At 35.4% G+C, this 25,995-nt stretch overlaps 1 protein-coding gene, 3 long non-coding RNA genes and 1 pseudogene across 11 annotated transcripts in view; 1 reads left to right on the plus strand and 4 right to left on the minus strand.

The window, feature by feature from the left end:
- Positions 1–454, minus strand: part of LOC139784105 (uncharacterized) — a 29,038-nt gene extending 28,584 nt beyond the window's left edge. For 2 of the 4 annotated variants that reach the window (XR_011721477.1, XR_011721479.1), the window contains exon 1: positions 20–405. This is a non-coding gene — a long non-coding RNA (uncharacterized lncRNA). Of the gene's footprint in view, positions 1–19 lie in introns of all 4 variants that reach the window. The other 2 variants (XR_011721478.1, XR_011721476.1) reach the window with 2 other exon arrangements.
- A 69-nt stretch (positions 455–523) lies between these two features.
- Positions 524–12,948, minus strand: Tcs3 (Probable tRNA N6-adenosine threonylcarbamoyltransferase Tcs3). Of its 5 annotated transcripts, XM_071723267.1 has the most exons (6): positions 12,741–12,948; positions 11,595–12,036; positions 11,301–11,479; positions 11,043–11,231; positions 10,235–10,356; positions 9,576–10,151 (listed from the first exon to the last, which is right to left on the minus strand). In XM_071723267.1, the coding sequence occupies exons 1-5, from the start codon at positions 12,853–12,855 to the stop codon at positions 10,271–10,273; spliced, it is 1,011 nt and encodes a 336-aa protein (XP_071579368.1). In that variant the 5' UTR covers positions 12,856–12,948; the 3' UTR covers positions 9,576–10,151; positions 10,235–10,270. The 5 variants fall into 5 exon arrangements, with proteins under 5 accessions (XP_071579370.1, XP_071579371.1, XP_071579367.1 ...); XM_071723269.1 differs by lacking the exons at positions 9,576–10,151; positions 10,235–10,356 and adding an exon at positions 524–5,252; XM_071723270.1 differs by having other exon boundaries at positions 9,567–10,356; positions 11,595–12,053; positions 12,741–12,879.
- Positions 12,949–15,441: 2,493 nt separating this feature from the next.
- Positions 15,442–16,465, minus strand: LOC139784101 (uncharacterized). Its single transcript, XR_011721474.1, has 2 exons — positions 15,753–16,465; positions 15,442–15,647 (listed from the first exon to the last, which is right to left on the minus strand). It is a non-coding gene; the product is annotated as an uncharacterized lncRNA (long non-coding RNA).
- Positions 16,466–17,569: 1,104 nt separating this feature from the next.
- On the plus strand, positions 17,570–18,883 carry LOC139784100 (uncharacterized). Its single transcript, XR_011721473.1, has 2 exons — positions 17,570–18,501; positions 18,607–18,883. It is a non-coding gene; the product is annotated as an uncharacterized lncRNA (long non-coding RNA).
- A 323-nt stretch (positions 18,884–19,206) lies between these two features.
- LOC139784098 (uncharacterized) lies at positions 19,207–20,702 on the minus strand (annotated as a pseudogene).
- Between the last annotated feature and the right edge of the window lie 5,293 nt (positions 20,703–25,995).

Genomic DNA, 25,995 nt, shown 5'->3' on the forward strand with positions numbered 1-25,995 from the left:
GTCGTTTATAATATCGCACAATTATCAGGCAGACGACAAAAGAGGAGAAGCCGTGCAACCGAGAAACTCCGGAATTATTCAACCACCGTATTTCTACTACTACCTACTGCTGTCGATTGCTTTTGATAATAGTGGAGGTGATGGTACAGTCTCTGCCACTATACTGTTCGTTGGTGCCGACAGAGGCACTACTACTTGGACGCAAGCCAGCGCGGCAGCGGTGCGCCTGCCTCAGCGATTATCCCGAGCTACCCTGCGCTTCGGGTCGCGCATCGTCTCCCGCACTCTGCTCCAGTGACGAAGTAGCACTTTTTAAGTGAGAATGAATTTCGCGTGTAGAAAAACCAAGTGGTATAATTTATAGTGTCACCCGCAATAAGATTTTAATTTTGATTCAATGTTCTAATTGTCATCTATAGTAATATAATTAATGATATGTTAAAACATTAATTTATGAAATTAGTAAAAAAAAATTAATTATTACGATTTAATTATTAATTTAAATTTGCTTTTTGTACAATGATCTGTATGTAACACGTTTAATTTATTTATAAATTTTATAACAATTGCATGTAATATAAAAAACCGAGATCACTAAAATTCAGCAGATTGATCATTAATATAATTCCTAAATATTATTATTACATATAATATTTCTAATAATACTATAAATATACAATTTTATCAATAATTCACTTGTATAGCGTTCCACGGAGTGTAGCCACCCAAATGTTCGATTGATGTTTCCATCCCTGTTTCTCCCCTACTCAGACCTCTTTTTTGGCTCGAACGACTTCGTAGCGTGTTATCATCAAAATTCGTGTTTTCGATCAAATGTAAAGCTTTGCAGTTAGGAATCCCCACCAAAGCGTTTGCTGTTCCTTATGAGGATCAAATCGATAAACCTGCATCGTATATACGCTGAGAAAATGTTTCATATATGATTAATAAAACGATCGATATAGTATCTGAACAGGGTCAGTATTGAATCAGTCGAAAGAAGACTCGGAAGGCGCATAAAACTAGACAATTGCTACAATATCGATGCAAGTTCTTACTTCTTTAACAGGAGATTTATTCAATTATTATATTTATCAATACACTAAATTATTATTTTTTTAGTTTATGTTATGGTCATTATAACAACAGGAGACATTTAGGAATAGTCTGGAGGTCATCATAAATAATACGACAATCAATCCTTAGCAATTGTTGTATAATTTACTATTAATATAGCTAGCAGACTTTTAAATAATGATAAACAGTATATTCTTTTAGAACTCACTGACATCAATGTTGGAACACATGACTTTTTGTAAAATAGTTAAAACGCAAATAAATTAAAATAATCTAGGAAAAATCAGAATTTATCGTGTATGAAATTCAATGACTATTCTCCAAACACGAAACTGTTTCTTTTTTTATCTTTTTTAAGATTTTTTCTTGAATGCTTAATAAAAAAAACTTAAATCAAACTTGGTCAATATAATCTGTCACTGCAGATCAATATAATCAGACATAACAACAAATCTATCAATCTGGAAGTGCTCATCTCTTACTGTCTGAGAACGTGAATTTTTTTAAGTTACACTGTCTTGCTGAAAATGATTCGAAGCAAAGCCAAAATGTCCGCTATTTCAACTATACTATTTTTAATTAAAGAATACTGCATACCGATAATTTGAGTACTAAAAACTGCTTTGATCTTTATTCTGTTTATCATTTAGTACAACAAATATATACAGGGGATAGACTATTTTATTATATTACTACAAATATTTCAATAGTCTCTTAATATAAAAAGAAATTCAAATAAAAATTTCAGATATTTTTTAAAAGAAAAATATAACACGTACCACACATTTTTTACAGCACTAGAAATTACAAATTTCGCGTTATTTGTTCTCCAACTTTGTATGTATTAATATTTTTATGTATAAAATAATAAGATAAAGAGTAATTGATACAAGCAAAACAAATAAATATCCAAAAAATGTTTACAAAATATATATAAAATTGCACATTGCAAATTGTAAATTTTCCCTTGATTGCAATTACAAACTTTCTTTCTGTCACATACACAGAAACAAATTTAATCATAATATTTATATATTTACGTTATATTACAAAATTTTGTACATAAAAGGTTATTTTAAAATTTTTTAACGAAAATTTCTATTTATCATTAAAAATTTTTGCAGTTAATATCGAAATTGTTTTAAAAATAATATGGTTAGATTATTTTTTGTTAAAAATTTTTTAACAAAAAACAACCCAAGTGATAAACTTTGAATATGTATAGCACAGGTAATAAAAAATAAAAGGCAGTATTTTTTTACATACATTAAGGGAAGAAAACACCCCCTTTAAAATATCAACTATTATGTTTTTAAGCGTATATCGTTAACATGGTAAAAAAACTGAAAAAATGTTTTACATATAGTTTTGGGAGAAATGGGGCACGTTGAGATACCTAAATTTAACTTGCTGTATTTCTTTAAATATGTATGCTAAAATTCTTTTTAAAGTGATTTCCAACACAAATTTACTTAAATTTTGAAATTTTAATAAGTTTATTGGTTTAGCGTGCTTTATTTCCTAAATAATAAAAAGAAATCAGTTTTTAAAGTGTCTCAACCTGCCCCACTAATAGTGCAAGTTGAGACATCCAGTAGGGGAGATTAAAACAATGTGAAGCACAATGAGACATATCAATAATAATTTGTGTTATGATTTTTTTGTGAATATATATTAGATAGGAACTACATATATTAGAACATAAAAAAATATTAGAATAAAAAAACATTGTGTTGGCATCAAAATTACCTTTTACTTAACGTTTTTTCCGTTATCTGATTATTTTCAATAAGCAACAGATCTAAAACAAGAAACAACCTTTTAAAATACAGTTATCTTTAAAAGTGTCTCATCTTACTCCAAAAAGTTTTATGTCTCAACCTGCTCCATAGTTATTTGTCTCAAAGTGCCCCAACAACAGTTTTCAAAGCTAACAAAGCTAAACCGAACTAAATTGATTATTGTGCAAAAATACGAACTGTGGAAATTAAACACAACTATATAGGCTATTATTCAGTAATAAATCTAAAATTTCTACAATCATAATAAATTAATTAATTCAGTTTACCTTGGCAAATTAAAATTTACATTTAATATTCAAAAACACTTATCTTTCGCTCACAACAAAACAATGCAATCTGACTGCAAAAACTAAGATTATGTTACCTCCTGGATAAACAAGGCATGCAATGATGACAGTGCAGCCAACCTAAAAAACTCCCTTTTCCTCCAACTAGCAGTATCTCAACATGCCCTGTGTCTCAACATGACCTACTCTTTTCCTACATATGTATATGTGTGTGTATGTATGTGTGTGTGTGTGTGTGTGTGTGTGTGTGTGTGTGTGTGTGTGTGTGTGTGTGTGTGTGTGTGTGTATGCGCGCACAAGAGATAAATTCAATTATACAACCTCCATATCGTACAGCTTAAGTAACACTAATGTCGACGGTGTCATAACTTCTATGGCTTATAACTCAAGAAGTTTTTAACTCTTCCTGGTCACTACAGGGGTCAGCATAACCCCAAAAATTTTTCAAAGCAGAATTACACTAACTCCAAGCTTTGAAACAGACCTTGTGGTGCATCTACCAAAAATTGACATTTAAAAAAAAGTCATTTTTCATGTACCTTAACTTTTGTGATTTTTTTAAATATGTTAATATTAAGTAATTAACAAAATTATTATTGCGGCAGGTTTTACAACATTTCAAGAGGGTTAAGTAATTTTTTCAAGTCAAAATAATGAAATACTGTAAATGCGGCAACCGATTTTAAAGTCGCTGGGGTTTTGAACCCGGTGTGACTATTATGAAATTGTAGATAAGTATGACCACGAAGAGTTAACAAAAAAAAATTAATTACACCATTGTCAAAACATCTCAATATCAACTACAAGAATTTATAGTAATAAATGAGAATTAAAAAATATCAAAATAGCTCTAACCTGACTTTAAATTTCATCTAGGGTCAAACAAACATTACGTTTTACATTCTACACATATTTTACATTCTACTTAAAATACTTCAGTCTTAGTCTAAAAAATTTTTTAATACAACGTATTTTTTTTAAACATTTTTGCAACAGTCATATTAAACAGTTTATCCTGTATACCTATACATACATATACACGGTGTTGAAAAAAGGTGGTATCAAATTTTAGAAGTATGTAGTACTCATGAACCAAGAAGTCTTAAAAAAAACCATTCTCAAAAACTATTTATTTCCGAGTTATAAAGAATATAAAGCATTTTCTACAGCAGATGTACGATATGCCCTCCATTCATTTCTATACACAATTCGGTATACTTTCTCATTGAAGATCGAACATATTCAAAAATTTCAGGTTTATTTCGTATTAACAAAAGTTTTCTATTTTTTGTATCAGTTTATCCAATGTGTCAACTGATGTGTACACTATGCTCTTCAAATGTCCCCATAAATAAAAGTTGAACGGATTTAAATCCCATGAACGAAATGGCCATACAACTGGACCGTCACTTCCTATCCACTTTGCCTGAAAACAATTGCTTAAAAACTTGCACATTGCTTCCTCATAGTTTTTAAGCGTGCAAGTTAAAACTTGCACACTTAAAAACTATGAGAAAGCAATGTGCAAGTTTTTACTTGCACACTTAAAAACTATGAGGAAGCAATGTGCAAGTTTCTACTTGCACACTTAAAAACTATGAGGAAGCAATGTGGAGTTTCTACTTGCACACTTAAAAACTATGAGGAAGCAATGTGCAAGTTTATACTTGCACACTTTTTTTATTGTGATAAGCTTTATTGCGACTAATATCTGTTATATTAGTCGATATCTCAAAATTTACGAAAATTAGAGCAACCACGGACATTTCTAAAAATAGCCAGAAATCGGTAATCCCTTCACCGATCCTTGCTAAATTTAACACCAACCTACCTTTAATGATACTCTATCTATAAAAAAAAATTAAGGGGGGATATACCTTTGTGAGGGCAAAATTTTTGACAATTTATTTAAGAAAGACAAAGCAATATTTTTAAATTCGGTTGTTTATACATCTTAATACAAGTCTTGAGGTAAAAGAAAAAATTTTTTTTTTAATTATTTCGAAAGGCGCAGTGGCTGATAAAAGAAAACTCCTTTTTTTCATAGTCCTCCACGGGCGTACTCGTACAGGTCACAATTTTCAACCTAGGACAAAAAATAAAAAAGATTTAGAAATTAGATATAAAAAACTAGAAAAGTACGTAGGATTTTTTCGATAAGTTAAAATTTAACGATTTTATGATCGAAAATCGACCGATTGTTTCGATAAAAAATACATATTTCCTCCATATTGACGCTATTTTTTTAAAAATCAATATTTTTGGAAAATCCTACGTACTTTTCTAGTTTTTTATATCTAATTTCTAAATCTTTTTTATTTTCTGTCCTAGGTTGAAAATTGTGACCTGTACGAGTACGCCCGTGGAGGACTATAAAAAAAAGGAGTTTTCTTTTATCAGCCACTGCGCCTTTCAAAATGATTTTAAAAAATTTTTTTTTCTTTTACCTCAAGACTTGTATTAAGATGTATAAACAACCGAATTTAAAAATATCGCTTTGTCTTTCTTAAATAAATTGTCAAAAATTTTGCCCTCACAAAGGTATATCCCCCCTTAAGCTTGATATCTCAAAATTTGCGGAAATTAGAGCAATCACGTTGATTTTTTTAAACAGAAATCGGTAACCCCTTTATTAGCAATTTTTATTAATTTTATTATATTCTTCAATTTTTTCTACCCCTATTTCATATACAATTCTTTAAAATTTGGTTAATCAGTTCTTGAGTTATAGAAATTTCAGTAAACTTGACTGTTTTTTTTAACAGAAATCAGTAACCCCTTTATTATTAACAATTTTTATTAATTCTATTATATTCTTCAGTCTTTTCTACCCCTATTTCATATATAATTTTTTAAAATTTGGTTAATCAATCAATCATTCTTTAAAATTTCTGTTTAAAAAAACAGTCAAGTTTACTGAAATTTCTATAACTCAAGAACTGATTAACCAAATTTTAAAGAATTATATATGAAATAGGGGTAGAAAAAACTGAAAAATATAATAGAATTAGAAATAGATCGATATCTCAAATATTGAGAAAGCTACAGCGTAAAACACACTTTTCTAAAAAATGAAAATCTCCTTAAAATCCATACCGGTCGACAGATTTTAATAAAATTAAAGGAGGACATACTTTCTATGATACTCTATTTGTGTACCAAAATTCAACCCGGTATCTAAAAAATTGTAGAAGTAGAATGCTTGTACAAAAAATCCGTACACACACACACACACACACACACACACACACACACACACACACACACACACACACACGCACGCACGCACACACACACACGCACACACGCACACACCACACACACACACACACACACACACACACACACACACACACACACACACACACTTCCGGACATTTTTTACTAATATGATTTCTCGACATTTTGGAACATTCTAAACCTATTTCCATCAAAATCTCGAAAAAAAATTTTTTCACCATCACAAAGCTTCCTCTATGAGGAAGCAATAAATGTTGCCTAACAATCATGAGAAAATTCGCAGGAGCACCATCGTGCATGAACCACGATTGTTGTCTACGTAGAAGAGGAATATTTTCCAAAAGTTTGATGATGTTCATTATTCGTGAACCTTAGAAGCTCGTGAAGGACGGGTCGCGTGTAAATACGTTATACTAGAGACCCTCTAATCAGAGACTGGCCATAAGGGGGCCACTTTTGATTGGTCCGCCATTTTTCTTCAAAAACAAGAGAAAGAAAGAGATATAAGAGAGAAAGAGAAAACAATATAAATGTAAAGGATCTCTATGAATGTATATCGCTTTCTCGTTCTCTCTTATAACCTTATCTCTCGCAGGATTTTGAAAAAATCGCCTGATGGCCAGTCTCTGATTACAGGGTCTCTACGGCCGGTATTCATAGTCAGTTCTTATATTTAAGACCATCTTAAGTACAATCTTAAGATGTCATTAACCAATCACAGAGCCGTATTAGCATCTTAAGATATTACTTAAGACGGTCTTGAAATAAGATCTGATTATGAATACCGGCCTCGTTATACAATGCATACTCGTAAAACGAATGGAGAATACATCGAATACTTTATAACTCGGAAATAAATGGTTTTTGGAGTAATACTTATTAAGACTTTTCACGAGTACTACACACTCCTAAAATTTGGTAACACCTTTTTTCAACACCCTGTATATATACAGGGTAAATGGAAAGATAAGGTCACCTCCAACTAGGAGGTGAAAGAGGAGCTTAAGTAGAATAAAAAAATGTATATAAACTTTTGTTGTATTCGCTATGGTTTAGTAAGTGTAGCACTTCATACATATAGTATTTTATATCTGCAAACTAAACATACAATACATTGTTGAAGACCGATTACAATGTTTTGCGTTTACTAGAATAAGTGTTCAAAATGCTTTCCTCCCTCGCGCAAGCATAATTTTCTCGATCCACATGTCCACATTATGCCTTAGACGATCAACATGATGGTGTAGTTGAAGTACACCTGTCTCTCCTATCCTTCGATGTAAGGCTTCAAACATTCGTCTATTAGGATGTTTTCGCCGCGGAAATCGCATCTGAATATTCCCTCTCAGCTGTGGCAGCATTGCCACCACAAAACCCATAAAGATAATGCATATCGCGATATTCCTCGTTAACGGGGAACGCAGACTTTTGCATAACGCATAATAAAACGTAAGCATAAGAAAACTGATTGGTCTATTTCCTTATGCACATGTGTATGGACCAATCAATTTTCTTATGCTTACGCATTATGCGTTGTGCAGAAGTGTGTGCTCCCCGCTTTACTAAACATTTTCTATCTGTGATCTCACTATACAATTTTCTGTGTAAAGCACTTGGTTGTCTTCACTCTTTCTTTTAGTATTGTTTGTTGTAGATACAGTCTGACTGAATACAGTAGTCTTTTAAATAAAGCATAGAGACATGACGACAACAGATATGGACACAGTACGGACGCGGTAAACACAATTGGCTCACAAATCACAACATTACATATTCAGCATAAATAATAGTCTAATGGGTCTCTAGAAGAGTGTTCAGAAGAAGGTTGATCATGTTTATTTTGCAAATGTAAAACCTATAACACACTATTTTCTATAAATCATAGCGAATACAACGAAAGTTTATGTACTTTTTTTATTCTACTCAAGCTCCTCTTTTATCTCCTAGTTAATTGACCTTACTTTTCCATACACAATGTATATATAATGTATATACAGGATGAGTCATGACTGGCTACCTGAATAACTCCCACAGATTTGGAGATAGAAAAAAATGCTTCAAGTAAAAATTGTGAAGGAGACATCTTGCGGATATTTTTTCCCAGATAGAAGTACTTAGGAGATTTGAAGGTCACCCTTATTATTTTAAATGGGACCATCCATTTTCGAACACCTATGATTAAAGGTGCGATTTCACGATGACGCTCGACGCTGGATTCGAGCGTCAAAAAGCTAAACTGTGTTTAGCTTTGACACTCGACGCTCATTTCAGCCAATCCAGTGGTTAGGTTATATTTCGCGTCCCTCTGAATCTATCACGTGACCAGATTTGACGCTCGAATCCAGCGTCGAGCGTCATCGTGAAATCGCACCTTAAAACCTTTTCCAAGACAGTTTCAATGGTCATGGACATGAAAAAAGTTAAAAAATAAAAATTTATCGTGAATATTTTCGAAACAGAATACTCGTGGTTTTATTAATTGAATTAAATCGAAATGTGTTATTATTTATGTCATTTGTTCATATTTTATTGATGGGACGTTAAATTGTGAACAATACAAAAGATTTTTAACGCAAGTACTATCCTTATTAGAAGATGTCCTATTACACGTTTGGCAGGCCTAATAATATGATGGTTGTCCAGCATATTCCGCATGTGCTGTAACTGCAATTTTGAATAGAAAATTGTTAGATTAGATGAAATGGCTATTTATGACTTCCCATTCATCTAATCCAACGATTTTCGAATAGCATATGTGAAATGTACTGAACAACTATCATATTATAAGGTTTGGTAAACGGGGCATCTTCTAATAAGGTGAATAGTACTTGCGTTAAAAATTTTTTGTATTTTTCACAATTCAACGTCCCATCAATAAAATATGAACCTATAACATAAATAACATTTCAATTTGATTCAATTAATAAAACCGTGAGTATTCTGTTTCGGAAATATTCACGATAAATTTTCATTTTTTAACTTTTTTCCATGACTTTGAACAACCATGACCATTGAAACTGTCTTGGAAAAAGCTTCAATCGTAGGTGTTCGAAAATACATGTTCCCAGTTAAAAAAATGAAGATAACCTTTAAATCTCCGAAGCACTTCCACCCAGGAAAAATTGCATCTCTGTAAAGGCATCTTCTAATAAGGTGAATAGTACTTGCGTTAAAAATTTTTTGTATTTTTCACAATTCAACGTCCCATCAATAAAATATGAACCTATAACATAAATAACATAAATTCTCCTTGCGGTCGAAGAATAATGAACTGTGATTGGCCAATTCTTACGACTTACGACCTCTATGTAAAAAGACCTTAAGATGTCCCTGTCGATACCACACAACTTTTACTTGAAGCATTTCTTCCGTGACCCTATATACTTAATTATATCAATGACGTATATACATAGACACCAAACATTCCTATACTTCTGCTGTAGCAGCGGTTGACATCAAGGTCGGTAGCGCCATCGTCCATTTACCGACCTTGGTTGACGTTGAAGTCGGATGTTGGCAGTTTAAGACTGAGCGAGATAGTTGATTTGGTTCTAGTGCTTTCTCACTTTGTCTTTCTGTCTTTTTCTATAATATCTTATATCAGACTTTCTCTCTGCTTATATAATATTTTCTATTTTCTCTCTTTCTTTCTCACGAATAATGGCGACTTTTGACAGTCACTCTAAAGGTGCCTTTTCACGTTGACGCTCGATCGGCTCGACGCTCATCTTCAGTGAGCAAAAATCTTCAGAAATATTTTTTATTTATATATATATTCGTAAAATATTATTACTTGAAGATATTACTTGAAAATAATTAATATTTTACGTATTTCGAAGCCTATTTTTGATTGTACTGAGACGATCAACGACGATTCAGCGTCAACGCTGGATGTTGAATAAATTCAGCTTTATTTCTTGACGCTAGCGTCAAAGCGAAACCGCGTGACCCTAGAAATAATATTTTTTACTTATTTATATTATATAAGTAAATTTATATATATATATAAATAAAATATATTATATTTGAAGATTTTTGCTCGCTGAAAATGAGCGTCGAGCGTCAACGTGAAATGGCACCTTTAGGGCCAAAGCACATGTGACAATCGTAGTCGTGGACGTAAGTAACGCACAAGCTTTGGCGTATCTTGATTTGTCAGGTCGAGGACTACGACCGTCGTATATCGCTACGCCATGTTATGTGCTTTGGCCCTAAGATGGAGTGAGAAAACAGTAGAGTAGATACAAGATAACTTTCTCACTGTTCTAAACTGCCAACTTCCGGCTTCACGTCAATAGACGGTTTGGTCTACATTAACTATGTCGCTGATATATAAGTAAATATATATATGTATATATATATATATATATTTACTTATATATATTCTGATCTATTAATTCTGTCCTCTCATTACTTTTATTAGAATTAAAATAAAACATTCTAACATGAAATGAATTATAAATTAAATTGTAGAAAATATATATTTTTTATAACAATCAATATATTGATAATGGAAATTTAAATATTGCAACAAAAATTTTCTTAAAAACATTTTATTTTCTCCAGGAAACATGTACGTTATCTGTCCGGTATCTTTGAGCACAAGTAGTTTGCATCCAAGGAGTACTACCCTTACATTTGTATTGGAGTAATCCGGCGACCGCGATCATAACACCATTATCTATGCAGAACCGCTCATCCGTCGCATAAAGAGTTGCATTCCTTTCCTTACACATGACACCCATCATTTCCTGCAGTCTTTCATTACATCCCACACCACCCACGATCAATACCTCATTCGAGCCTATATGCGCCATTGCACGTTCTACAATATTATTCGATGTAAACAAACAAGGAAAAAAACAAGAAAAAAAATTCATCTACTTGGAATTACCTGTGATTTCGATGAGCATGGCAAATACAGTCTCTTGCAAAGAGAAACATAAATCTTCAGGAGTAAACTCTTTCGTATCAAGCCACTTGGAAAGATGTTCCTCTATGTAACTTAAAATACCAGAGAATGATACGTCCATCCCTTTCACAACATATGGTAGTGGTACCAATTTTTCACATCTTTTCACATCCATAAAATTTTAGTTGAATCCAGCAAACATGACATCCATGAGCATAAATTTAAGATTAATATTTATATTGAGAATAAACAATAATCAGATAAAAATTTACTTGCTTTTTTGCTAACTGCTCTATATTATATCCAGGGGAAGGATTATTTGAAAGCTTTAGCAGCCTTGCAAATCTGTCCAGACAATTTCCAACTGCTATATCAATTGTTTCGCCAAAAATGCGATATCTTTGTCGAGAATATGCGATGATTTGAGTATTTCCACCAGAAACATACAAAACAGTAGGATTTTCAGTACCAGTGATTAAACGTCCCATCTCAATATGGCCAATACAATGATTGACTGCAACCATAGGTTTATTGTATAATTGAGCAACAGTCCTAGCTACTAAAGCAGCAACTGTCAATGGTGCTCCCATTCCAGGTCCCTTTGTATAACAAATAATATCCACATCCTTCAGACTAATCTTTGCATCGTCTAATGCTTTTTGCAAGATACCTAATATATGTTTCCTATGATGTTGCGCTGTCTCTCTAGGCAAGAAACCTAATATAAAAACATATCTAGATTACATGTTAAAATATTTACATATTACAATTATTTAGAATGTGTAGAGAAATATAAACTAGACCAATCTATATACATATATTAAAGTCTTAAAAAAATAGCTAATAAACTTTATTTGATAAATAACTAAAAAGCTTATACTCTGTATAATATGTGCTTTTTATTTTTATCATTATTTTATTTTATTTTTAGATTTGTATTGATAAATTAAGCTCAAACTAATAGAATACATATAATAAATAATAAAAACACTAATGAAATAAGTAAACAAAAAATATATATAATGTTAACGTACAGAATACAATGTCCTGATTAACAAGAAAGTAAAAAAAAATTAATAACATTAATTTATTTTTGTAATCTAAGTAAAACTTGATTCTTATATAACCTTTAATATTTTAAATATAAACCTAATTCAACATGTACAAGATATTTTTTTAAAAAATAAAAATATTGTATTTATAAGTAATTTAAGAAATAAAACTTTATTTAATCTATTTTTTTCCCTTCTGTATTCCAACTAACTGCGGAAGTTAATTGAATCGTTTTGAAATGACAGATGGACAGTAAGTAGTACAAATTAAATGGAAAATATAAATAACTCAAAAATTAACTTATATTAATAAATATAAAACATTTAATATATATGCTTGCATATTTACAAAATATTATTTTGAGGTTACCTTCTCCTGGCGGAGTAACATAAGTGTGGCGTACGTTCGATAATACGTTTTGATCGCGAATTATTCCTACACCCAATTTATTCGCGCTACCTTCAAATCCAATAACTACGACCATTTTTTACAAGTTTTTTATTCTGTAGATTAAATAACAAATCGCAAACTTCCTCTTCTTTTTTGATGACTCCCTACACCCATGGTGTATGCACAGTATAAAGTATAACCAGTATGTTCACTCTAGAGTCCCTATATATAGAGTCTGGCCACGTTCGTGTTCCTTCCTATTGGTCGAAACAACTTTTGTAAAAGCATGGCGGAACCAATAGATGTTGTCAGAGAGAAGCATAATAATTTGAAAAGGAGTGAAATAAAAATTGCGAATAATTAGTAAATTTCTTTTTAATTTTAAATTAAAATGAAGTAAACATTATGTATACATTTTAAAATATAATTTAACGAATTAATGTATGCATAGCCATTGTTTTGCTACTATATATTTTTTTAGTTAATCGACCTTTCATGCATGAAATTTTTATTCTATATGCAATAAATCGTTTCTTAATTTTAAAACTTAATTCATGACAGTTGTTAAGACTTGTACAAGAAATATTTTTCATTTTTTCAATAAAAAAACTAATTAAATTACATTTAACATTATTTAAATGAGGTAAATATTGCTGAATAATAACTTCCATATCAATAAAATATTTAAAAACATCTGCGGTAACAAAAAATAATGTATTATTTCGGAAACATTTTAAATGCACAAATTTTGCATACAAAATCATATTTGTATTATATTCTGTTGAACCAGCAGAATTTAAACAAGTTGCGCATATTGCACTTTTACCTCTAGCAATACTGTTAACAATATAGCCAGCTATATTATATAATACATTTAATTCTATATTATTAAAATTTATATGTTTGGAACTAACATCAATAGAAATATTGGGAAATTGTCCTAAATTTCTTTTTTTTTTTGTTTATTCAAGAAGTCACATAGAAATTCTCTATCATTTAGATCATAATTTGAATATTTAGATGGTTTTATATATGTCGAGATATGCAAAGTTCTTTTAAGTCTTGCTTGAATTGTAAGGCATTGGGTATTTGATGTTTTGCTCTTATTCCTGAAAATAAATTCTCGACACAGTCCTGCGTAAACCGACCTGTTAATACAAATACGTAGCCTCTTTCATTTATCAAATATTTTGTTAGCTCGATAATAGATTTTGTAGTAATCATGATACCACATTGGACGGGTTTGAATTTGTGATTTTCACCTATTTCAATATTTCTGAATAGTTCTATAATAGACTCTAGAAATTCAACACTTTGATTATATTTTTGTTCACTTTTTTCATTGCCTAATGTTTTACCTAATGCTACTTTTTGAGATCGTGATGTAACAAGTGTAAACCATTTGGAAACAACTTCTATAAATGATGCTGTTGTTTCATATTCTATTTTACAATTTTCTTCAGCAAGAAATTTGAGTGCACTACTGGTATCCGTGCTCATAACATTTTTCGCTTTATTTACCTTCATTTTATTATATTTTCCGGAAATAATATCACTACGGTGAAGTTTAGGAGTTAATTTGAGGACTGAATTTTCTTGCAATTCAACTAATTCACTTAAATGCTTGAATTGTACGATACAAGAAGATAATTTATGAGTATGCACGAATGTCTGTGGTAGTTGTATTATTTTATTATTTTCCAGACTTGATCTTAAATTTTTTAAAAGATGTGGCGCATCAGCAAAAAAAAACAATTTTCGTGTATTATCAATAGGATGACATATTGAATTTTGAATGGAAGAAAATTTTCCATTTGAAATTCCAAATGCTTTCCACATAGACTGATTTACGGGTCCCATATCGGATGTTATACTATGTACATATAAACCAATGGATTCCGCTTTTCTAATTACTGTTTCTATAATAGTTTTTAAATTGGTACCGTTAAATCCATTGGGCGTATAGTAGTAGGCAACAACTTGTTTCCACCGCGAAAAAATACCAGCAAGCATTATGACTAAAGCATGTGACGCTTTTTGAAATTGTCCTGTGAAAGAAAAAAATTTTTTCTTCTATTGTAAATACAAAACTTTTAAAATTTTGCAATTTCTGCAAAAAAGAACTACAATATAAAATCTGTTCTTTTTTGTTGAAGTAATGCAAATGCCTCGTTGCCAGTCGCAAGTACTAATTAAAAATATTATTACTGGTTGTACAGTCGTTCACGGAAAGGTTGCAACACTTTTTTTTGATGATTTTTGGAACGCGCAGTAATTTTGAGATCGCGATTCACCATCTCTGTATACACGTAGTGAACGGTTATGATAGCTGTCAAAGTGAACTATACAAGGTGGAGGTTCACGAAATGTATCTTGTGCGCCGCGGAAAATCTTAAGATATCAACTGGATACTGTAATATCGGGGTTAGTATAAAAGAATAAGCTAAATAGACAATTTTATTTTATAAATTAATTTTTATTTTCAAGACATGTGTAACATTAAAAATTAATGTAATATAAACATATTAATATAATTATTTATAATAATTATATTAATTATTATAATAATTATATTAACAATATATTAATTATTTATAATAATTATATTAATATATTGTGTTATATGTTATATTAATTTTAATTACATAATTAATTACATAATTAATAACATTAAAATTAATTAATAACATATTAATTTTAATACATATTATTAATACATAATTAATATAACAGTAAAATTAACCGGTGTCTGGATTAATGTTCGGCAAGCAGAGGACATCAGTCGATCGAAGAAGCTGCCGTGGAAGACGTGGATGCTGAGACCGCGAAGTCACATCACCGCTTCAAAGCCAATCCTTCTCGTCAAATAACGATGAAGTAATCTTTCTAAAAAATTACAATTATAAAAATTAATTACTTGCAAATTCAGTTTTAGTACAAAATCATCATTTTATTATAATTATATTAAGTTGAGAAGATAGATTTACTTACATAAAATTGCCAGATCGCTGATTACTATTGATTGTTCGGTAAGAACAGATCAATCGCAATCTGTTGTCCGCTGCAATCCAGAACGAATCTCTTGTAGAAATTCGTTGTGGGATTAAGATGTGCACGTCTTTGTTCACTCTAGTACTGGGATCTTCTCTCGGCTGCAGGGCCCCTGGATCGATATTAGGCAGGGATGTTTCGAAAACGGCGATACGTCCTCGGGTGGTGGAGAGGAGTTTGTGAGTAGCTTGAAGACCGGCACCAAGGGCGTTGTTATCATCAAGAGTGCCACACAACTTGATAGGCAGCTAGGCGAGAAGGTTGCGGAATCGGCAGGCCCAAAGATATTTCGGATAATTTTTACCTTGTGCCGTGTTCATTCAAGATTTATTCCTTCATTCGTTTATTCATTCCATTCATTAACGAGAGTTCACGTTACAATCATTCAATGTCAAACATATCATTTATTTATTCATACATCACCTTGGTGAAAAAATTTCTCAGAAAATCTCTCATATTTTCTCAGAAATTTTGCAAGAATTGGGACTTATGAAAAATTCTGAAGAGGTATATGATATTTCTCAGATACTTTCAGAATTAATTAGATGAAGATTTATAGAATATTTCAATATCCGTATATGTGAAAATTTCTGATAAATTGCACAGATTTTCTCATATTTATTCAGATTTCTACAAGGATATATTTGCGAAAAATATTTATTCTTATTTTGTCTGAGTTTTTCAATTCGTATAAAAAATCTGAAAATTTCTCTGAGTATTCAAAAAAAAAATCTGAAAATTTTTATAGAAATTCTGATTAATAATGTGAAAAATTTTGATATTTTTTCACCAGGACATCCATGGAAGATCACATAGTATTAATACCGTGTGACATGATTCTCTATTACTGCATTTAATTTTTGGGGCATAGATGCAACTAAATTTCAGAATAACTCAGGCCTTGCGCGGAAACCTTCCCATACGTTGAGAACTGTTGCGCCAATGCCTCGCGTCTACGTGGAAATTGAGGATTCCATATTTTCTGAGTAGCTTGTTCCTCTCGTTTTCCATAATGTTACAGGCTCAGATTCATCCGTCGAAAATACCTTCTCATTCGAAAAAATGGTATTTGTCCATTCATATTCCCATGCCAAATGCTGCAAGGTAAAAGCCATCCGTTGTTCTTTGTGGCGTTCGGTTAATTGTTTATATTGAGCCGGTTTATATCGATTGTATCTCTGTTCCCGCCATCTGCGTCGCACGGTTAGCGCGCAACAATTCAAACCAACTTCCGCTACCGTTTGCTGCGCCGCTGAGCGGAATCCGGTCTTCTGAACTAAATTTAAAAGTTGTTGATCTTCCTCGACGGTAGTGCATCGTGGACGCCTTGTTATTGGCCGAGAATTTATATGGCCGTCTATTTTAAATTGTCGCACTAATTTGTATACCGTACTTCTTTGCAATGTAGAGGAAAGTCCCCTATTATGAGATAGGCTCCTAATATGCGATAGCGCAAACCGTGCGGCGCAGAGAGCGGGAACAGAGATATAATCGATATAAACTGGCTCCATATAAACAATTAATTGAACGCCACAAAGAACAACGGATGGCTTTTGCCTTGCAGCATTTGGCATGGGAGCATGAATGGACAAATACCATTTTCTCGAAAGAGAAGGTATTTTCGTCGGATGAATCTGAGCGTGTAACATTATGAAAAACGAGAGGAACAAGCTACTCAGAAAATATGGAATCCCCAATTTCCACGTAGACGCGAGGCATTAGCGCAACATGTTCTCAACGTATGGGAAGGTTTCGCGCAAGGCCTGAATTATTTTAAAATTTATCTATGCCCCAAAGATTAAATGCAGTAATAGAGAATCATGGAAGTGTCACACGGTATTAATACTTTCCATGGATGCCTTGGTGAAAAAATATCAAAATTTTTCACATTATTAATCAAAATTTCTATAAACATTTTTGATTTTTTTAGAATACTTAGAAATTTTCAGATTTTTTATACAAATTGAAAAACTCAGACAAAATAAGAATAAAATATTTTTCGCTAATATATCCTTGTAGAAACTTGAATAAATATGAGAAAATCTGTGCAATTTATCAGAAATTTTCATATATACGGATATTGAAATATTCTAAAAATCTTCAATTATTTCTGAAAGTATCTGAGAAATATCATATACTTCTTCAGAATTTTTTATAAGTTCCAATTCTTGCAAAATTTCTGAGAAAATATGAGAAGTTTTTTCACCAAGATGATGTATGAATAAATGAATAATATGTTTGACATTGAATGATTTTAACGTGAACAACTCTCGTTAATAAATGAACGAATGAAGGAATGAAAATCTTGAATGAACACGGCACAAGGCAAAAGTCATCTGAAATATCTATGGGCCTGCCGATTCCGCGACCTTCTCGCCTAGCTGCCCATCAAGTTCTGTGGCACTCTTAATAATAACAACGCCCTTGGTGCCGGTCGTCAAGCTGTTCACAAACTCCTCTCTACCACCCGAGGGCGTATCGCCGTTTTCCAAACATGCCTGCCTAATATCGGTCCAGGGGCCCTGCAGCCGAGAGAAGATCCCAGTACTAGAGTGAACAAAGACATGCACATCTTAATCCCACAACGAATTTCTACAAGAGATTCGCTCTGGATTGCAGCGGACAACAGATTGCGATTGATCTGTTCTTACTGAACAGTCAATAGTAATCAGCGATCTGGCAATTTTATGTAAGTAAATCTATCTCCTCAACTTAATATAATTATAATAAAATAATGATTTTGTACTAAAACAGAATTTGCAAGTAATTAATTTTTATAATTGTAATTTTTTAGAAAGATTACTTCATCGTTATTTGACGAGAAGGATTGGCTTTGAAGCATTGATGTGGTTTCGCAGTCTCAGCATCCACGTCTTCCACGGCAGCTTCTTCAATCGACTGATGTCCTCTGCTTGCCGAACATTAATCCAGACACCGGTTAATTTTACTGTTATATTAATTATGTATTAATATTATGTATTAAAATTAATATGTTATTAATTATTGTAATTTTAATGTTATTAATTATGTAATTAATTATGTAATTAAAATTAACATAACATATAACACAATATATTAATATAATTATTATAAATAATTAATATAATTAATATAATTAATATAATTAATATAATTATTATAATAATTAATATAATTATTATAATAATTAATATAATTATTATAAATAATTATATTAATATGTTTATATTACATTAATTTTTAATGTTACACATGTCTTGAAAATAAAAATTAATTTATAAAATAAAATGGTCTATTTAGCTTATTCTTTTATACTAACCCCGATATTACAGTATCCAGTTGATATCTTAAGATTTTCCGCGGCGCACAAGATACATTTCGTGAACCTCCACCTTGTATAGCTCACTTTGACAGCTATCATAACCGTTCACTACGTGTATACAGAGATGGTGGATCGCGATCTCAAAATTTCTGCGCGTTCCAAAAATCATCAAAAAAAAGTGTTGCAACCTTTCCTTGAACGACTGTACTTAGCAGTTGCCTTTATGAAAAGAAAATTGTTAACTTTTAACTTTTTTAAACAACTGCAACTACCAAGTGCAAGTGGAAATTACATTTTTAAACTAATAGTTATATTATCCTTTGTGTCTTGTAACGGGGCATTTGTGACATGTTATAAGAATGGTTCTTAGGAAAGAGGTATACCTGAACTGTCAGGCATACTACTATTGCCAATATATGAAAGGGTGGAAGGATCAAATTGTTCTCCAGGTACTATGCTCATTTCGTCAATAGCAATTACAGCATCCTTTTCTCGCTCATCTTTAAACAATGATATTTGTTTTTTTAAAATATCAAAAACGTCCTCTAATATTCCTGGTTCGAAATCAATGCCTTCTTTTTTTCTTCGTAAAGTACGTTCTGATGGTAAAGGTATATGGTGCTTTACTAATTCATTATATCCATTGCTGCCACACAAAAACCTTAATTGTAATGCTTTCAGAATTGTGTTGTCCGACCACTTAAAGCCGCGTGAATTTTGACCAAGAATAATTTGAATTTGATCATCGTTAAATCGTTTTCTCAAATTTAATTTTAGTTTTGACTTTAAATTGTCTAGTTCAATTTTTTTCTTTTCATCTATCAGTCTTCTTACATGTTTTTTTAATATCTTTCTTGATCTTTCAGTTTTATGAATAATTATGTTTGCTTGCTGTAGTTTTTGTGTTGCTTCTTGCGTTCTTAATTCTGCTTGTTGAAGTTTTAGTTTCAAATTCTCATAATCATTTTGATTATATATTAGAGGTGACTCTAATACATCTTCTACAACAGATAATTGTTCTGCTTCTGTGAAACATTCTTTAGCTTCAGAAAAGTTTGATATTTGCATAGAAAGATCTGAGCTGGTTTTGTTATCATCAAATTGATCTTCATTGTTTAAAACTATCTTCAAAGCTGACTTTGATGATGATTTTTGATTTTGATTTTTAACATTTCTTGTATCAGCCTGCAAGTACAAATTTATTATTGATTTATACAATTAAAAATTAAATTTAATGATAATGTAAGCGCTAAAAAAAATTAACTTACATCACAAGTAAGTATATTATTAAAAATTGTTGGAACTGCGTTTTGCTTTAATTTCCGCTTTCCATCACTGCGAGGCTTCTCCCACATATCATCAGAAAAGTGTATCTAAATAATATATACATAAATAAAAAAGAATTGTTTCTTAATTTCATAACAAAGATATTTGATATCTTACCTCGCATATAAACAATTTCTTAGATAAGTTATTCAAATCATATTTCTCAATATTAGCAATCCATAATGCTCATCTGCGGGAAGCGAGTAAAGGGAAAAGCCTTTCTGAGAATAATTCTTGCATTGTGAAATACAACAAGACGGCATTTTAAACTCTGAAAATTCATATTTTATTTGAAAAAAGTGGTTTTTTCGGGTAAGGTTAAAAATATGTGAGGTTAAAAAAACAATTTTGATATTAAATTCAAATAACAAATAATTTAATAATAATAACTACTTTAATAATAAATAATTCAATAGTTTTTTATAATAAATATTTTTACATACATACGTCTCTATTTTATTAACTTTATATTCGTATCAGCTCAATCAGCTGTGTTTATATGTATATATTGTCACGACTTTTTCACTCCCGGAGCGGTCCGGGACGTGTGCCGGATCAAAAGGGGAAAGGAGAGCAGGATGGTAGGCCTCCCCGGTGATTCTCTCGCACCTCCGACACTCCACGAAAAGATTCTAATGTTGGGCGCCAGACGCGTAAATTCGCGTCCGCGAAATCGCGAGAAACCAAAAACGAGACGCAAAACGAAATGAGTCGGTGTGCGAGGGAATGGCTAGCTCGACCTAATAGCAGGGCGGGGTTGATGAAGGGCAGCGCGGTATTCGGCGGGGTGACGCAAAATAATCAAGATCACGAACTCAAGCGGTTAACAGATAAAAGATAACCTTTATTCGGTAGAAATTTCTGGATGGAACAGTAAGTGCCAATGTGGCTTTTAAAACAAAAGCAAATAGCAGGTGGTAGATAACGCGGGCGTCAAATTTCGAATACAAAATATGATAACGCGGACGCCAGAAATAAACGGAAAATTACGTTAACTCAGTAAACGCGCGGAAGGCGCAGCAAGAGAACGTGTGGGGAAAACTAAACTTACAAAATCATCGAGATCATATAATTTCACAGCTAATAATAGTAGAAAGGTTCGCGGACAAATCACATAGAATATCGGTACAAATTACGACTGACTACGACATAACGGAAATAAACGCGAAATAATAGCGCGAAATACCGCGAAATGATAATGCGCCACGCTTGGAGCGCGTGAACGCAAGTTCCCAAACCCGTGCCGGGATTCTGTCGCCATAAGAATCTTACTCTAACGCAAGTAATAATCTCAATCTAACGCAGGGAATAATCATAAACTAACGCAAAGAGTAATCTTAAACTAACGCAAAGAGTAATCTTAAACTAACGCACGAGCGCGACGCGAGTAACGTCCCAACGCAAGAAGGAACGAACGCAACATGTGATATCGCCAGGGATATCCTCACGCGAAGAATAAGGCGCCGGGGCGCTTGATGTAACGCGAAATACTAAACTAACGCGAGAAAATAGACGGAATTACCGCGACCAATGCTATAACTAACGCGAAATGACCGATTTATCCTAACGCACGAAACGGAGAATACGCAAGTGATTCTGATCGAACGCAACACCCGCGATCGTCAGCAATCGTCCAACGCGAAAAATGATGCGCCGAGACACTCGGCATAACGCGAAATACTCGAATTAACGCGAGAAAGATTACGGAATTACCGCGAGTAATAACGAGACGCAACCTTAGGTCGACGCGGATGGTATCTTAAGGCGAACCACATCCTACCGCGAATAATATCTCAACGCAGCCGATATCGCGAGGATAGTCTAAATGCCCGAACGCGAATCGTAAGTAACGCAATTAAACCAACGCGAATATCCCTCTGACGCCATTAATATCGCGTGCAGAATCTACGATTCGACCGGGCGCAATACTACGCATAACGAGACACGCGGTCGTGAACGTGAAGGGCGCGAGAAATGGCGTATTCGCGATATCGAACGTCGTCATCGACGCGCCTACCGCGATCTCCAGAGGTTCGTAGATTTCGATCGCGATCCCACGGCCACGAGACCATTCCGGTGCCCCTCGCTCTCGCTATCGATCGCTAAATACGCCTTGTCGGCGAATACGCTAATTATCGCGAATTTTCCCGAGCGAGAGCGCGACCCGGGGAGCGGTGTCGTGGCTTTACATAAAACGTTACCGAGGCAACCTCACCGTAGGCAGATTCTCTCCCGAGGGTCCTCGCCGTCGTCCCAAGGGTCGAAAGAGAGCAGCCGGACGTCGTACTCAGCTCCCAAAATGCGACTTAACGCGAAGAGAATATCGCGACTTGGCCTTTGACGTGCGTCGGTTATCGAGGACGATCCACGAATGCTCCCGAAATTTCGCTCGATGGCGGAATCGATAGCGCACCCCACCCCGGGCGTACGCGGCCCCGCGACGTTGGAGCGCGGACCAATGAGGGGTGAGCTCGCAGGCTCGCGGCGGATTCGTGCGTAGGGCCGTGAATTACGGCTTTCCGCAGGGCGCTAAACGGCCCTTCGCTCGCGTGGCAACTTTTCCGGGATTCTTCCCGGCGGCGGACGGGACGTGTCTGCCTCCGTGTTCCTCCTTTTCGGTTCGGGAATGGCGGCCGCCTATCCCGGAATCCGGTCAGCAGTGTGAGGAGGGCAGATGAGCTGATTTAGCCCCGGCGTCCCGGGGCCCTGCCATTATGGGTCCGCCCGCCGCTGTGTCACGCGCCGCGCGCGTGTTTTCCTGCGCTCCGTCGCTCTCGGCGGCCCGCGAGTCGCTTCGATCCGCTTTCCGTCGTCCGGTCTCTCGCCGTTACCCTTCTCGTCGACTCCGCTTTCGCGTCCTCTGCATCCTCTCAGGAAACTCCGGTCTTCGGCTCGGTGAGGCGCCACGCAAATGATACAAAATAAAATAAAAGGGATCAGTAATTTGTAACGCAATTATAATATGCCCCTGGAGATCTCGCATCGATTCGTTGAACCGTCCTCGGGCGTGAAAAAGGTCGCGAAACCCGCGCCTTGTGACGGCGGCGGGGCGCTGCAACCATGCAGCGAAACTGCAACGTCACAACACCCCACCCCAAGAGGGAGCATACCGGGCTCGGTTGCCTCCACTTTAGTCACTCGCCTCCCCGGGGCTACCGTGAGAGCGCTCGTGCGATCGAGATCTCCAGCGAAGGGCTCCAGACCAACACAAGATGTGACGATACAAAACACAAAGAAAATATCACACAAAAAGAAGCCATCCTTATTCTAGTCCCCTTCCCACGCGTCGCAAGAACCTCGGAATCGTAGTTCGGAACGCAAGTTTCGACCGTTTCCCTTCGTGTACAGACACGACGCAAGTCGGACTTTTACGATGGCCTACGACGATTAGTTGCCTCGCGCTTGGTGCCGACCGCCTAAAAACCACGTTAAATGTCGACCGCCCTTCTATTCTTAGGACGCGTCGACGATTTAACCACGCTAAGTGTCAACCGCCCTTCTATTCCTAGGACGCGTCGACGATTTTTCGTCAGAGTCGACCGCCCTTCTATTCTTAGGACGCGTCGACTACAACGGGGATGCACCCTTTAGTAGCCCGGTACGCCGGCTTGTACCGTGGCTAAGTTCGCTACGCCGCTTTCGGCGAGCACACCAACACCAACGCGAAATGACGCGCCGACCCCAGAACGGGAGCGCAACTTTATTTCTATCGTGGCTCTACTACGTATTATCGGGCTTACGCGGCAACGCTTAGTATCGGATACGACGAGTACTCTAACGGCGATGTTTTTCGCAATTCGGAAACTAACAAATGAACGGAGGTCTCGGGGGTGGGTTCAAGGATCTCACTCTATTTACAAAAACTTAACCGTGATAAGGTTTTAAATCCTTAACGTGGATTTTTCCTACCGAGTTGCCTAACGAATCGGCGAGTTCATATACGACTGGCGACAGAATCCTGTTAACGGTAAACGGGCCATGGAATTTTGCGGCCAATTTCGCAGAAACGTGTTGTGCGGCGGACGATAAAACGTGTTGTCTTTTTAAAGCCTTGTGTACACGATACTAGAAATCGGTCCGAGTTTCGGTTTAAGCCAATCAACTTGCAGCTCTTACAGAAAAGCAGCAGTTTCATTGGCTTAAACCGAAACTCGGACCGATTTCTAGTATCGTGTACACAAGGCTTAACACCTGTTCGCCTACCGCAAACTGCCGATCCCGCTTACGCAAATTATAATACCGCGTTTGCTTTTGTCTCGCGGCCTCCAAGTTCTCCACGATCCATTCCCGCAGTAGTCGGATTCGCGCCATCCTTTCGCCCCACTTTTCCGGGTCCGCGAGTTCCACTTCGGCCGCCTCGTTTCGGCCGCGGAATACATTGACCGGCTGTGGTTCCCTCCCGAAATTTAAAAACGCCGGTGTCGCTTGTAGCGACGTGTGATACGCGGAATTATACGCGAAACGAAATTCATGAATATGTTGGTCCCATTCACGATGGTCTCGTCCCAAAAAGGCAGTAATCATTGTTTTAAGGACCCTGTTAACCCTCTCGACGGGGTTCGCCTGAGGGTGGTACGGCGGTACCGTCGAATGGTGAAACCCATATTGCTCAGCCAACGATTGTATTTCGCGATTCAGAAACTCGGTACCATTATCGGTCAGCAGCACGCGCGGCGCGCCCTAACGAAAAATGACGAGATCCTCGATCGCTTCCCGAATCTTTTTGCCGGTCGCCTTACGGAGTGGGCAGCACTCAATCCACTTTGTGAATAGATCCTGAACCACAAGAAGATACGCGTGCCCCGATTTACTGGGCGGGAGCGGCCCCATGATATCCGCGGCGATAACTGTCCACGGAGCCTCGATTACCCGCTGACCCATTAATCCCGCGGGAACGTCTTGCTCCACTTTAGTTCGTTGGCAGGTATCGCACCGGCGCACGTACCGGGCGATATCCTTAAACATCTGCGGCCAATAATATCTTATCGCGATACGGCGGTAGGTTTTTTCCACGCCCAAGTGTCCGGCCTGAGGCGGATCGTGACTCTCGCGTATTATCTCCTCGCGCGACTCCTTCGGCACGACGAGCTTCCATTGGTCTAAATCAACTATGGTCTCGTTTATGACAGGGCGAGGTCGGCGGAAATATAATTTTCCTTCGTCTATTTTCCATCCCGGGAATCGACGCGGGCGTTCGTTAACCTCGTTTAATCGTTTTACGTACCACTCGTCCTCGACGGCGGCGACCGCGCACAACTCAACGTCCTGTTCGTAAATTCGCGAGAGCGCATCCGGCACGTGGTGCATCGCACCCTTTCGGTGCTCGATACTATAATCGTACTCGAGCAACTCGAGAGCCCACCTTGCTAAGCGTCCCGTCGGATTCTTTAAATTATGTAGCCACCGGAGGCTGCTATGGTCCGTTATGACAGTAAATCGGTAGCCTTCTAGATACGGCCTAAACTTTTTAATCGCCCATATGACCGCTAGGCACTCTTGCTCGGTGGTAGAGTATTTCTTTTCCGCGTCAGACAGGGCCCTACTCGCGAAAGCAAT

The sequence above is a fragment of the Temnothorax nylanderi genome, unplaced genomic scaffold, assembly GCF_030848795.1.
Source record: "Temnothorax nylanderi isolate EJ_2023f unplaced genomic scaffold, tnyl_v1.0 TNYL_tig0584_pilon, whole genome shotgun sequence".
Lineage (NCBI taxonomy): Eukaryota > Metazoa > Arthropoda > Insecta > Hymenoptera > Formicidae > Temnothorax > Temnothorax nylanderi.

Coding starts and splice junctions, on each gene's coding strand:
- Tcs3 (XM_071723266.1), bottom strand. CDS start 12,855: ATGGTCGTAGTTATTGGATTTGAAGGTAGCGCGAATAAATTGGGTGTA. Junction 11,232..11,300: donor CATGCTCATCGAAATCACAG/GTAATTCCAAGT, acceptor ATAATATTGTAG/AACGTGCAATGGCGCATATA. Junction 10,357..11,042: donor CGGATTACTCCAATACAAAT/GTAAGGGTAGTA, acceptor TATTATTTCTAG/GGTCACGCGGTTTCGCTTTG.